This window comes from Nansenia antarctica, assembly GCF_963989245.1.
Source record: "Nansenia antarctica genome assembly, chromosome: 3".
Taxonomy (NCBI): domain Eukaryota; kingdom Metazoa; phylum Chordata; class Actinopteri; order Argentiniformes; family Microstomatidae; genus Nansenia; species Nansenia antarctica.
The window spans coordinates 72191345-72206784 of NC_137688.1; the positions used below are offsets into that span (position 1 = coordinate 72191345).

At 47.5% G+C, this 15440-nt stretch overlaps 2 protein-coding genes across 2 annotated transcripts in view; one reads left to right on the plus strand and one right to left on the minus strand.

Annotated features, from left to right (window-relative positions):
- The first annotated feature begins 1803 nt into the window (after nt 1–1803).
- pqbp1 (polyglutamine binding protein 1) lies at nt 1804–4781 on the plus strand. Its single transcript, XM_080525032.1, has 7 exons — nt 1804–1896; nt 2172–2242; nt 2503–2614; nt 3268–3368; nt 4100–4303; nt 4395–4452; nt 4555–4781. The coding sequence occupies exons 2-7, from the start codon at nt 2176–2178 to the stop codon at nt 4748–4750; spliced, it is 738 nt and encodes a 245-aa protein (XP_080381158.1). The 5' UTR covers nt 1804–1896; nt 2172–2175; the 3' UTR covers nt 4751–4781.
- A 1185-nt stretch (nt 4782–5966) lies between these two features.
- gpkow (G patch domain and KOW motifs) overlaps nt 5967–15440 on the minus strand; it is a gene marked incomplete at its 5' end in the record, with an annotated part of 18648 nt that continues 9174 nt past the window's right edge. The window contains 6 exons of the mRNA XM_080527531.1: nt 5967–7603; nt 7919–7990; nt 8779–8864; nt 9203–9272; nt 11669–11789; nt 11984–12206. Of these exons, the coding sequence (XP_080383657.1) occupies nt 7541–7603; nt 7919–7990; nt 8779–8864; nt 9203–9272; nt 11669–11789; nt 11984–12206 (635 nt within the window). The 3' untranslated portion in view covers nt 5967–7540. The remainder of the gene's footprint in view (nt 7604–7918; nt 7991–8778; nt 8865–9202; nt 9273–11668; nt 11790–11983; nt 12207–15440) is intronic.

Below are 15440 nucleotides of genomic sequence, written 5' to 3' on the forward strand. Positions count from 1 at the left end.
CTCTCTGAGGAGAGGAGAGGAGGTCAGTCTCTCTCTGAGGAGAGGAGAGGAGGTCAGTCTCTCTGAGGAGAGGAGAGGAGGTCAGTCTCTCTCTGAGGGGAGGAGAGGAGGCCAGTCTCTCTCTGAGGAGAGGAGAGGAGGCCAGTCTCTCTCTGAGGAGAGGATTGCAGCCAGGTCAGGCGCCATCTTGAGAACAACAGCTGTGACCTACTTCTCTACTTCTCTCCTCCTCTAAGGCAGCAGCACCTGTTGGCTGCGGGCTGCGGTGGACGCTGCGACTCTCTCATGTCCGTTTGCTTTTGCGTCAATTATTTAATTATCTAACCTATTTTAACGATCGTTCGTTTTCATTGGGCCGCAACTGTAATAGTTGTCTGGTATCAGCCCACCGCTGTTTCCATGGTAAAGAGAAGTCTGTCTGTCTGTCTACACCAGGCTGGACGGGGGACCTGGCTTTAAGGGCAGCAGGACACTGAATGTCCAATAGAAACGAACTTTACCTGCTGGGTGCCACCTAGGGCAGCTGACGAGTTCAAATCATCATTCAATCGTTCAGACACACTCAACGTACTTAATGCATCATTATTAGACACACACTCAACGTACTTAATGCATCATTATTAGACACACACTCAACGTACTTAATGCATCATTATTAGACACACACTCAACGTGCTTAATGCATCATTATTAGACACACACTCAACGTACTTAATGCATAATTATTAGACACACACTCAACGTGCTTAATGCATCATTATTAGACACACACTCAACGTACTTAATGCATAATTATTAGACACACACTCAACGTACTTAATGCATAAATGCCTACCCCTAACCCTACTGTACGTGGCCAACAAATCACTCAACCCACCCCACCCCCCGGTGTATCAGCGGTGTATCAGCGGTAATGTCTCTTACCTTTCCGCTCCATGTCGCAGTTCAGAACCACGGGATGACTTTAGTCACAAACACGGACACACCATCAGGTCCTCTGGCAGGTGTGTGTGTGTGTGTGTGTGTGTGTGTGTGTGTGTGTGTGTGTGTGTGTGTGTGTCGCTTGCTAGAGACAGATCGGTCTTAATCAGCGCAGCATTCCCACGTCCTCTCTCCTCCGCGCGTCCTCTGGTCTATCCGTATCCTTGGCCTACTTGCAAATTAAAAACGAACTAACTAACTATCTGATCTGTCCGTTTATTTATTTACTCCCGATATGGGAGGTTGAGTTGCTTATTAAAACAATGCAGATACAGAAGGAGAGCAGATAAACTCCCTGCACACGCCACAGGTGTCAGCAGGGAAGCAGGATTAACTAATTGAGCCGTTTAAAGGGATGACTGACAGACGGACTGACTGACGACACAGAACGACAGACAGACTGACAGGCAGACATAATATACAGGTGCTGGTCATATAATTAGAATATCATCAAAAAGTTGATTTATTTCAGTAATTCCATTCAAAAAGTGAAACTTGTATAATGTATACATTCATTCCACACAGACTGATATATTTCAAGTGTTTATTGCTTTTAATTTTGATGATTATTACTGACAACTAATGAAAACCCCCAAATTCAGTATCTCAGAAAATTAGAATATTACTTAAGACCAATACAAAACAAGTTTTTATTTTATTTTTTATGTTGGCCAACTGAAAAGTATGAACATGGAAAGTATGAGCATGTACAGTAAGTGGAACATGCAATTGCAATCTCATAATGCATTAGCATTTGAATTCAGTCAGCTATGCTTCCATACACCTTAGCGCCCCTATCTGGCAGCCCTATTACCAGGGTGACGTCATCATAGTGCGCAGCGTGGCTTCTCCAAACTCTGGCAAGCTAAACGATTCGGAACGAGTGTAGCTCGCTAAAATACATTTTCTAAGCAGGTAGCTATTAACAGAGCTTTATTTGACCAACATGTACTTGGGGTTGTCGTAGAGAGTATGATGGTTATTGCAATGACGCAGTATGACGTCCTGAAGTCGTAACTTGCAGCGTTTGGTGTCGCACACAGGCTAGCTAGCATGCTAGCGCTAACCAGTCACTACCTCCAGCACAACCTGAACAGTTCCTACATGAACTAAACATTTATAATAATACACAAGCCTAACAGTTCCTACATTAAGTAAACATTTATATCCGGTTCCCTCTTGTGTTGCAGCGACATGCCTCTGCCCCCGGCGCTGCTGGCTCGCCTGGCCAAGAGAGGCATCCTGAAACACTCAGACCAAGGTGATATAACTACTAACCCTAACTACAATATAACTGCAGTGTTATATATATATATATATATATATATATATATATATATATATATATATATATATATATATATAACTACACTGCATACCTGCAACTACAATATAACAACACTATAACCCTAACTACCCAGACCTCTACGGTGTCTGACTGTTACAGATCTGCCTTTATATTCCTTTTATATCTTCACATTTTAACGCTGCATTAAACATCTTCCACCTCCCTGTCTGCAGATGGAGATGAGGAGATCATAGCGGAGGACTATGATGACAACAATGTAGACTATGAGGCCACCAGGGTGGAGAACCTGCCCCCCAACTGGTACAAAGTCATAGACCCTGTCTGGTAAGACCTCTCTCTTTACGAAGTCATAGACCCTGTCTGGTAAGAGCTCTCTCTCTACCACCTGGAGATAGAATAGATATCATATAGATAGAATAGATCATTCTATATTGTCTAGAGGGTGGACATGGGCTTTTTAAATACCAACTAAATAGTAATAATGGCCTCTGTGTGTTGCACATTGCACATGTCTCCTGATAGAGCTTCTTTTATACTTCTGCACTTCAGAACATAAACTGCAAACATGAAGCTAAGAATCGAGGTGTGATTATAGATTCTGACTTAAGCTTTGAGCCTCACATCAAATCTACCACTAGAAATGCTTTTTATCATCTACGGAATATTGCAAAAGTTAGACATTTTCTCCGGCAAGCTGATGCAGAAGTGTTAATGCATGCTTTCTGCCTCCCTCTCTCTCTCCTTCTCTCCCTCTCTCTCTCCTTCCCTCCCTCCCCCTCTCTCTCCTTCCCTCCCTCCCTCCCCCTCTCTCTCCTTCCCTCCCTCCCTCCCCCTCTCTCTCCTTCCCTCCCTCCCTCCGTCCCCCTCTCTCCTTCCCTCCCTCTCTCTCTCCTTCTCTCCCTCCCTCCCTCCCCCTCTCTCTCCTTCTCTCCCTCCTTTCCTCCACCCAATCTAATCTAATCTGCTGTTGTCCCCAGTGGTCTGCCGTACTACTGGAACGTGGAGTCTGACCTGGTGGCCTGGCTGTCTCCCACCGACCCCACCACCGTCATCTCCAAGGCTGCCAAGAAGCTGAGAGGTGAGAGGACCAGACCGCCACCTCTACTTCCTGCTTTACTAAGTCGCATTTCCTGCGTCGCCTGCAAGGGCTGCTGCAGCGTGATCGATACGGTGGCTCTAACCTCCGGGGGGTGGGGGCAGGGTTATTCTGTGAACGTCACTGAAGGAAAATCCAGGCTTATTTGTGATAACTCTGGTGAGATTCATCAGAATAAGTCTGGAGTTTCCTTCAGCGATGTTCATGGAACAACCCCCTGTAGTCAGGAGGTGACCCACCTGGTTGTTGTGTTGGACATAAACCATCAGGCTGGTTTTCTCTGTGTACCACATGTACAAAAGAAGAGATTTGGTGAGGCTGCATTCTCATTTTATGCTCCAGATTGTGTCTCACTGCCAGTTTACATTAGGGATGCAACCTCAGCACATATGTTCAAGTCAAGACTAAAAGCCCATCTTTTTAATATTGCCTTTAAATGACTAAATAATTAAATGATGATTATATAATGATTGGAGCACTTTGAGCTGCAACGTTTGCAGGAAAAGCGCTATACAAATAAAAGTTGTTATTTATTACTATTCCAAACATGGATGCACTCACCCATCTCATGCATGTAATACGCTTCGGACAAAAACTTCTGCCTAATGTCATTTATGATGGTAATATTATGTTTGTTGTTGTTGTTCTTATTGTAAGTGTGTTTCTGTGTTTCATACGTTTGTTTTCCATTTGTCTCCATCTTGTCTTTCCAGCCGAGGGGGCAGACGAGCGCGTGGAGAGGCAGTTTGAGAAGCAGGAGAGAGAGAGAGAGCAGGAGAGAGACAGGAACCTGGAGAGGGAGCGGGAGAGGGAGAGACACCGCGAGAGAGAGAGGGAGGAGGGGAGAGAAAGGATGGCAGAGCGCAGGATGCAGAGGAGAGACGACGCTGGACCTTACAACAAGAACAAACGAGGAGGTAAAGACTGACCCAGAGACCCCCTGAACACACACACACACACACACACACACACACGTTCCCTGTCATCTGAACTCTTCGTCTCTCTCAGGGAGGAAGGATGAGGAGATGGACCCTATGGACCCCAGCGCCTATTCAGACGCTCCCAGGTAACAACGCCCTAACAACACCCTAACACCCGTGGCCATTTCTGTTGAGTCCCTGCCCCCCTGTTACCTCCCACCCTGTACTGACTGTGTCTCCCTCCCCAGGGGTAACTGGTCGACCGGCCTGCCCAAGCGTAACGAGGCTAAGACGGGGGCAGACACCACAGCCGCTGGGCCTCTGTTCCAGCAGCGGCCCTACCCCTCCCCCGGGGCCGTGCTCAGGGCCAACGCTGCCAACAAGCAGCCCCCCCCCAGAGTGACCACAGGCCTCGGCCCCGCCCCCGCCCCCTCCCCAGAGTGACCACAGGCCTCGGCCCCGCCCCCTCCCCAGAGTGACCACAAGCCACGCCCCCCCCCCCCCCCCCCAGAGTGACCACAGGCCACGCCCCCCCCACCCTACCCCTCCCCCCCCAGAGTGACCACAGGCCACGCCCCCCCCCCCACCCTACCCCGGGGCCGTGCTCAGGGCCAACGCTGCCAACAAGCAGCCCCCCCCAGAGTAACCACAGCCCCCCCCCCCGGAGTGACCCCAGGCCACGCCCCCAGTCACCACAGGCTCCACCCCCACAGAGCCCCCCCACACAGAAGGTCCTCGTAGGCTGTGTTGGGTTGTCGTCTGTGACGTGATGTTTCACCCCCAGCAGCAGACTAACCTGGGGGGTCTTCCACCAACCTCACTAAAGGAACAGCCAGGCTTATTTAAGGCTGGATTATTAAAAATGTTTATAATTGTCGAGACTTCTCAGAATAAGCCTGGGCCGTCCTTTAGTCACGGTGATGGAACACCCCCCAGGACTCTGACCTCTGGGTTGGTTCAGACTGGAGGGTCTCTATACCAACGTCTTTACCTGGGTGTTTTTTTTTACATTTAGTTGTTTGTTGTTGTTCATCAGTACATGTGTAAATATTGCTCTTTTGTAAGTCAGATGTTGACCTGAACATTGTTGTTGATGCCGGTCAGCAGCGTTGCTTTATAAATTAAAACTGATTTTGTTTGAAACCAGACTGGAACAATAATTCGTTCAGATTCATATTTGTTATTGAGTCTATCTTGCTAATCGTTAGCCTCGTAGCATAATTGCCTGAGTCATGCTTCACTTGTGGTCAGCCGAGCCATCTTTGTATGTAGTGTCAAAACTGCCAAAGAGATGACTTGGGCAGACAGTGATTTTGAAATGTAACAACAAGCATTCTGATAGGCTGATGGCATAGAGGCAATAATGCCCAGTGAATCAGCAGTGTTAGGAGAGTAGAGTTAGGCAGATATCTACATTTGGCCAAAATATGACTTTTGGCAATTATGCTATGAGGCTAACGATATGCAACATGTATGAGTATTAATACATATTTAATATCAGGCTGCCTCGTTCCAATCCTCCATACAACACACTGGACAACATCTATTCACATTGTCACGTTCAAACCTGATACACATTTACTGCTGTTATTATTCTTGTTGAATATAATCTCACACCTTATTTCTCAACAACAACGTCAATAAACATGTTTCTGTTCTGTTGACATGATTTTATTACAAAGGCACATTAAGACAAACTACCAAACTACCGCAGACACAACCTGGCAACACGCCAGCACATAGCTGTCAATCACCAGATAACCAGGGCTTGACATTAAGCTTTTTCAGGTACTTGTCCTTCGGACAAGTGAACTTATCTTTTACTTGTCCGAGAGCTCAAGTTACTTGTCCAAATCCAAAGATTTTGAAAAAGCAATAATATGAATAATAATATATTATACTCTCACCGGCCACTTCATTAGGTACACCTTTTCAACTGCTTGTTAACGCAAATATCTAATCAGCCAATCATGTGGCAGCAACTCAATGCATTTAGGCATGTAGACATGGTCAAGACGATCTGCTGAAGTTCAAACCAGCAGCAGAATGGGAAATAAAGGTGATTTAAGTGACTTGGAACCTGGCATGGTTGTTGGTGCCAGACGGGCTGTTGCGTGATATTATAGTGTCAATATGGACCAAAATCTCTGAGGATTGTTTCCAGTACCTTGTTGAATCTATGCCACAAAGAATTAAGGCAGTTCTGAAGGCAAAAGAGGGGGTCCAACCCCAAGGTGTGCCTAATGAAGTGGCCAGTGAGTGTATGTGTATGCAAATAACACATTTTACTACTATTGATTTGATAATAATGTATCCTTAATTTTCAAATGTATTCAATATTTTGTAATTATTTAAAAACGTAACCCCTAACCCTAACCCTTTTAGATTAAGATTGGCCACAAAAGGGATGAATATCTAGGAATATTTACAAAAAATGTTTGTAACTATAGTCTCTCCCCAATGGAAGCAATCTTATTTGCTAGCTTTTGGATAGTAGCCTATCCTATATTCAAATTGAGAAATCTATAATTAGTGTCATTCTGAAGTTCGTATTGCGATGTGCTGGTCTTTAAACTTCAAACCTAAAATATAGAACTACATGAAAATAAGCGGCATTGAGAAGAAGCGAATACGCGTTCACGTGAATGGCACTAGTGACAAGAGACCCACAACACTATGGCTGCGTTCGTAAATTCGCTCTGGAATCTGATCAGCACTCATGGAATGCCTTTTGTCCAATCACGTCTTTATGACGTTGAACGCAGTGTGCGCTCTGGCGCTCTGAGCGAATTTACGAACTATGACGATAACGAACTACGAGAGACTGAAATAGCGAGAATGAGGCGCGGCATCGCTTTGCTTGCTATTTTGTTTTACTATTCAGATCGGAAGGAGGAATTCATGTTTGCAGATATTAATACATATTGATTTCTTTTTTTGTTTTGACTTGTCCATCGGACAACTGCAGGAGGAAGTCCACTTGTCCGAACATAAAATGTACTTGTCCCGGACAAGCGGACAAGCCTTAATGTCGAGCCCTGAGATAACCAAGCTGTCAATCACCAGATAACCACCACCACATCAGGGGGGCTGAGGCTGTCCGTGGGGGGGGGTCTGAGGTCGGGGAGGGGTCTTTGAGGAGTATCCGTGGGGGCGGAGTTTATGATGTGTATCTGTTGAGGTGGAGAGGTGGGGGGGCGTCAGTGGTCTTTCCCCCCCCCCCGCCTCCCTCCCTCAGTCCTCCTCCCCCCCCGCCCCCAGGTAGGTGCAGATGTGGTCGTAGTCCAGGTTGAACACCTGGGAAGGCAAGGCAAGGTTAGTTTTATATTTTATACAACAGGGGCGATTCAAAGTGCTTTACTCTATTAAAACATTTGGCATGTAGATTTGAGTGTCATCCGCATAGTTGTGGTAGACAATTTCTTTTTTTTTTAATGATGTGTCCCAATGGAAGCATGTAGAGATTGAATAGAAGGGGGCCAAGGATTGATCCTTGGGGAACCCCACACGTCATTTTAATTTTGTCGGACAAAAAGTTGCCGATGGAGACATAGTAGCGGGGTTAGAGGCAGGGGCGGGGTTAGAGGCAGGGTTAGGGGTTAAAGGTCGTACCTGCTCCTCGCATCGCTCCAGCTGGACCACCGCCCGACACCGCTGGCTGTCCCTCTGCAGGACCCGGCCCACCTGACACACACACACACACACATTTTAAATGCTTTATTTATGTCCATGTACAATATCTAAAGGACATAAATACTATCAGTGCATTGTGACATTATGAAAACAGTCAGTTACAGTAGAGCTGAGCCAACAACCAGTTATGCTACACACAGGATGTTAACAACCAGTTATGCTACAGACAGGATGTTAACAACCAGTTATGCTACACACAGGATGTTATTAACAACCAGTTATGCTACACACAGGATGTTAACAACCAGTTATGCTACACACAGGATGTTATTAACAACCAGTTATGTTACACACATGATGTTAACAACCAGTTATGTTACACACAGGATGTTATTAACAACCAGTTATGCTACACACAGGATGTTATTAAACCAGTTATGCTACACACAGGATGTTATTAACAACCAGTTATGCTACACACAGGATGTTATTCAACCAGTTATGCTACACACAGGATGTTATTAACAACCAGTTATGCTACACACAGGATGTTATTAACAACCAGTTATGCTACACACAGGATGTTATTAACAACCAGTTATGCTACACACAGGATGTTATTAACAACCAGTTATGCTACACACAGGATGTTATTAACAACCAGTTATGCTACACACAGGATGTTATTCACACCAGATGATACCAGTGGATTGACAGATACAGTATCAGTACTGTACAACACACACACACAACATTAATCCCACATACAGTACAGACAATCCAAACCAATCACACACACACACACACACACACACACACACACACCCACCGAGCCTCACCTGGCCTCTGTGTTCCCCCAGCACCACCATGACAGAGTCAGAGTCACTCTTAGGAACCAGCGTCTCCAGCATGCCCTGTGTCACATCTACACACACACACACACAGACAGACAGTCAGACAGACAGTCAGACAGAGAGACAGACAGACAGACAGTCAGACAGAGAGACAGAGAGACAGACAGACAGACAGTCAGACAGACAGTCAGACAGAGAGACAGACAGAGAGACAGACAGAGAGACAGACAGACAGTCAGACAGACAGACAGTCAGACAGACAGAGAGACAGACAGAGAGACAGAGAGACAGACAGAGAGACAGACAGAGAGACAGAGAGACAGAGAGACAGACAGAGGGACAGAGAGACAGAGAGACGGATAGACGGAGAGACAGAGAGACAAAGAGAGACAGAGAGACAGGTACTCACCATCTAGCAGTCGTCCCTCATCAGTGCGACACACACAGGTGCCGGGAGTCACCACATCCTCCACACGCATCTACAGGAAGACATGGACACTCTCCATCACCATCAACAACTACATCAACAACAACAACAACACCATCAACAACAACAACACAACAACAACACCAACAACATCAACAACAACATCAACACCATCAACAACACCATCAACAACAACACCATCAACAACATCAACAACAACAACATCAACAACAACAACATCAACAACAACAACAACAACACCATCAACAACTACAACAACAACTACAACAACAACAACAACTGCAACAACAACAACATTTACATTTTTGGCATTTAGCAGACGCCTTATTCCAAAGCGGCTTACAATCAATACATTGTGGTGACCCGCACGCAGCCCCGGGTATACCTGGCCTTCAGCACCCTGGACAGCGGCCGCATAGATTAAGGGGCAGCGTAATTAACGGAGTCTACGCCCAACACACCCGGCTGGTGCACATCACTCCATCAGGTCGAGGGCTCGTTTCGGCAATGCGGAGCACCTGCGACGCGAACAGGTGGAGGAATGAAAAGCAGAGGCGGAGGCGTCAGAAAGGGAGCGAGAGGCTACGCGACGACACGCGTATGGGTGAGGGCCACGGTACGGCGGAAAATATCAATGCCTGGTGGAATTAATTGTGTGTCTTGTTCCCCACAGAATAGAAATCTGATACCCTATTGTGATAGTTGAGACTGCGCATGTCCAAGATGGCGCCGCCCATGGCAGCTGTGGTGTTGTGGAGTGTTGTTTGGTGTGTCTGTATGTCTGGATTCGTGTTCTGTGGCATCTCTTATACAAGAGAAGAACTTCTATGTCTCAGGGATTCCACCCCCTTGGACACTTTTCCTATTTTTCTCACCCGATCTACGGACGTGCTGGATATCCTGATCAGAGGAACCGCAATCTTCACCCAGGCCGTGAGGTGGGTGAGACGCCAGCGGGGGAAGAGAGCTGGGGCTCTCGCTAGACTGAGAAGACGCGGCTCCCGCACTCCACTCCCAGGAATATTTCTGGCCAACGTGAACTCTTTATGTAATAAAATGGACGAACTCCGGTGCCTGGTAGCGAAAAGCAAGGACTACAACTCTTCAGCAGCTTATGCCATCACGGAGACCGGAGGCAATAAAGTCTTCTGATTCTGATTCACAGTGAAGAGAGAGCCGGGAGTAGGGAGAGCGCGAGCCCGCCTGCCGATAGCGGAGCGACCAGCCCCTCTACCCAAATACCCCCCGGAGTTCGGAGACGGGACACCGGAGTGTCCCCCCGAGAGGAATTAAGTCCACCCTTTTGCCCTCCCCTAGAGGCACCTTAAGTTCCACCGTTAGCCGCCCGGAGGCGAGTTTTAGTTGGACCTTTTTGCTTTCTCCGTAACTCTTCTTTTTTCTAAATAAATGCGTCCAGTGGGCGGTTTTGAAACTTTAGCGCTGTGTTGTCTCCTGTCTGGGTGGTGTGTTTACCGGGTCTACGTGGTGGTCACCACAACATTTTAATGCTAAGCATGTGAATCATCAGTCCACCATTCGTGGCAGGAAGAGTAATCTAGCTCAGGCCCGGGGCCATTGATAGAAGGAGAAACCTTCTTCCATCACCTTCTTCTAAAACCTAGTTTTTTTTTGTTTTGTTTTTTTATACTGGAGGAACAGAGAAACAGAACAAGGGGGGCAATAGAAGTTCTTAGGGACACAGTAGAGGGGAAAGCGGGCGTCTTTAGGAGACGTAGTGCTGAGGGGCAGAAGATGTCTCAGGAGGAGCAGTTAAGGTGTAACCTGAAGAGATGGGTCTTCAGTCTACGACGGAAGATGTGTAGTCACTCTGCCGTTCTGACAGCCGTGGGGAGCTCATTCCACCAGCGGGGAGCCAGTGTTGTGAAGAGACGTGATCGGGCAGCACGACTGCTGTGCAGAGGTGGTGGGGCAAGTCGGCCAGCCGAGGTGGAGGAGCGGAGCGAGCGGGCTGGAGTTTGGGGGGTTACCATTTCCTTCAGGTAGGCAGGGGCTGTCCCTTTAGTTGCCTGATATGCAAGCACCAGGGTCTTGAATCTGATGCAAGCTGCTATCGGGAGCCAGTGCATTGTGCGAAGGAGAGGGGTGACATGAGAGTATCTGGGGAGGTTGAATACCAGCCGGGCAGCAGCGTTCTGGATGAGCTGCAGAGGTCTAATGGCGGAGGCGGGGAGCCCAGCCAGGAGTACGTTGCAGTAATCCAGGCGGGAGATGACCAGTGCCTGGGTCAAGAGTTGCGCTGCCTCTCTGGTAAGGAATGGTCGTATCAACAACAACAACAACAACAACAACAACAACAACAACAACACAGTGACCCTGGCGTGGGTATGATGCAGTCATGGTATTATAGCATGAATCCACAGGCCTCTGGTGGCCAATCAGTGAGGAGGTGTGAGTCAGCTGACCTACCTTAGAGTTGTAGTAGCGCCCCCCCTTGAAGGCCTTGTCTACGAAGCGCACCTTCAGGTCTCTCTGCAGCCAGCAGGGGGCGGCAGGGGGGCGCCGGGCCTCCTTCACTGGAGGCTTCTCTCTGGGGGGGGGGGGGGGGGGGGGGGGAGGGGGAGGGGGAGGATGGGGGGGGTAAGTAAACACACGGGACGCTCCAGACTTTGCCTGCGTTCGTAAATTCACCGGAGCGCACACTGGGTTCAACGTCATAAAGGGTTAACATCTACATCCTCTATCCTGGGTATTTTTAGATTAGATTAGCATTAGCATCTCTACCTGCTCTCCTGACTGGACTCTCTGTGCTTCCTCTTCCTGTGGTCCTTCCCTCCATCTCTGTCCCTCTTCCCTCTCTCCTCCTCTCCTTTACTCCTCTTCTCTTTCTCCTCTTCTCGTCTCTGCCGTTCCTTCTCTCTCTCTTTCTCCTTCTCCTTCTCCTTCTCCTTCTCCTTCTCCTTCTCCTTCTCCTTCTCCTTCTCCTTGTGGGCTCTGCTGAGGCGAGCTGCGGGGGAGACAGAATGAGTGTTGCGTATAATTAGCAAACAGCTTCAAATGAACCACAGGAATGTGTTTGGAACGTTGTTGAGAAGTCTGAAGAGCTTCAGGTGAACTTTAACCTTTGTTGAGGGATGCTCTGTAACTGCCCCCTGTCCTAGGTATGTTCTACTGCCCCCTGTCCTAGGTGTGTCCTACTGCCCCCTGTCCTAGGTGTGTCCTACTGCCCCCTGTCCTAGGTGTGTTCTACTGCCCCCTGTCCTAGGTGTGTGTTCCTACCTGGTGGTGCTGGTTACACCCGGTCCTACCTGGGTTGTGTACACAGTGTGTGTGTGTGTGTGTGTGTGTGTGTGTGTGCTCTGGGAACAGGCCTGTGTGATTACTGACAACACCAGGTGAGCAGGTGTCTGATGAGGCTGGAGGTGAGGGGGGTAGATGGGTCAGGTTCAACACCAGGGCTGTCTGGGACCTTCCCAGTCAGGGGGGGGGGGGGGGGGGAGTGTGTGTGTGTGTGTGTGTGGGGTTGGGGTCTCCTTTGTTGCCAAAAAGATAAGCTCAGAAGACATCCCTGTTTTTACGCCCGAGGCTTTTGAAGTGTTTTGTATATTTCTTTACTCAGACTTACTGAGACGAGTGTTCCAGTTTACTGTAAACAGGTCCGACCGCCGTCCCAGAACCCAACACTCTAACACCGTGGCAACAGAACCCAACACTCTAACACCGTGGCAACAGAACCCAACACTCTAACACCGTGGCAACAGAACCCAACACTCTAACACCGTGGCAACAGAACCCAACACTCTAACACCGTGGCAACAGAACCCAACACTCTAACACCGTGGCAACAGAACCCAAAACTCTAACACCGTGGCAACAGTGTCTTGTAGTTTTATATCAAACATGAAGTCTGTCTCTCTACATTCTGGGAAATCGTGCACTAAGGAAGGCCTTCCCTTCCTGTAAGAGATGTACCAATGACTGTGGCGTATCTAACAATCCAGTCTACCTGTGGACAGTGCCAATGTCTGTGGCGCAGATTCATATGATTGGTTAATAATAATAATAATAATAATAATAAATTTATTTTATAAGGCGCCTTTCATGGCACTCAAGGATTTTGTAATCGATGCGGTGTTTGATGGGGAGCCAGTGGAGTTGGTGAAGAATGGGGGTGATGTGACTGATGACAGGGGTTCTGGTGACAATACGGGCAGCAGCGTTCTGGACCAGTTGGAGCTTGTGGAGCAGTTTGTGGGGGAGACCAAAGAGAAGGGAGTTACAATAATCTAGGCGGGAAGTGACGAGGGAGTGGACCAGGATTGCGGCGCTTTTGGGAGTGAGTGAAGGGTGGAGGCGGTTGATATTACGAAGGTGGAAGTAAGCGGACCGGATGGTGTTGTTGACGTGGGAGTGGAATGAAAGGGTGCTGTCGAGGACGACACCCAGACTCTTAACCTGTGGGGAGGGGTAAACCAAGGAGTTGTCTATGGTGAGGGTGAAACTGGGGTGCTTGGTGAGTGTGGATTTGGAGCCAATGAGAATTACCTCTGTTTTATTGCTGTTTAATTTAAGGAAATTTGAAGTGAACCAGGATTTGAGTTCATGTAAACAGGCACAGAGGGAGGAGGGAGGGAGGGTGGAAGTGGGTTTGGAGGAAACGTAGAGCTGGGTGTCGTCCGCATAACAGTGGAAATGAATGTTATATTTACGGAAAATCAAACCAAGAGGGAGGAGGATAGGGCCAAGGACAGAGCCCTGGGGAACACCAGAGGAGAGGGGGGACGGATGGGATGTGAATGATTTTAACTGTATAAACTGAGTGCGGCCAGAGAGATAAGAATGAAACCAGTGTAGGGGGGTGTCAGATATACCAATGGAGGCTAAACGGTTAAGGAGGGTGGAGTGCGATATAGTATCAAAAGCGGCGCTCAGATCGAGTAGGATGAGGATGGATATGAGTCCGGTTAACCAAGAGTAGTGACCTCATCAGGCAGTCTTCTATAAATGTGTCCCTCTCACAGGAGGGGCTTTCTGACTGCTATTCTCCCTCTGAGCTCATGTAACTCTGCTTAATAAAAGGCCTCTTTTGAGCCAATTGATTTAAGCTCTTTGTGCTTCATAAGTTCTACTCAGTCCAGTGTTTCCTCTACATGCATTTCATCGTGGCGGGCCGCCACGATGGAATTTCCTCCGCCACGAATTGATTCAGTCCCCCCAAAAAAAAAAAAAAAAAATGTTTTTTAGCTGATTAAAATATATCTGATCCTAGATCAGCGCTATAATGGATGTTGACTAAAAGTGCACCTAAATCCACGCCCATCTCTCTCTAACCGCTGATCCAAAATCAGATTAATGACATTCAGTTGACGACGTGACACAAGGGCTCCTGATTGGTCTAAATGTGAACTGTGGTATTATTGTTATTGTGTACAGGCCACCGTAGTGACATCCGGGGGGTATTCCATCAACATCGCTAAAGGGAAAATCCAGGTTTAGTCTGATAAATCTCGCGAGAGTTCTTACAAATATCCAGGCATATTCTGATAGGTCTCGCGAGAGTTATCAAAAATAAGCCAGGATTTTCCTTTAGCGACGTTGATGGAATACCCCCCAGGTCAGGTGGGCAGGTTACGACGAGACAACAAGAGACCGGTATTGTAGAGCTTACAGAGCGAGTTAAAATAAAGACACTTACATTGAAATACAGAAGGACTCACGTGTATGTTTAATAGAATAACACGACATGGTGTCAGAAGTCCTGTAAGTGAGTGTTAAGAGTCTAACTGTTAGATCGGCCGACAAGTGTCATTTGAGCTCGTGACGGTGAGAAGGGAGAAGAAAAGATGGATGCTAATGCTAACGCGGGAGCAGCTGCAGTCCAGAGAACGGCGCCAGTTTCAAGTGCTACGTTAGCAGACATTAGCAAGTCAAAAAACGATTCTTATGTGCCGTCACTTTAGCAACGACACAGTATTGTCAAGGGGAAAAGAAGGGGAGACGATTTTTTTTATTGACAACGGAATTACATGCTGGAAAAACATGCAGCTAAAATTCAGGGAACATTTGGACAATAAGAGACACACGGGAGAAGTACGGGAAAACAGGGCTCATGTGGGTCTCATCAAAGGTAAGAGTTTGTTTTCTTTAACTCAGCTGATACTCAGCTGTTTACCGAATGCTCCATCTGACTGTGATTTTACTTCTGTAATGTGGTGGGTTGACATAATTCACGCACGGAACT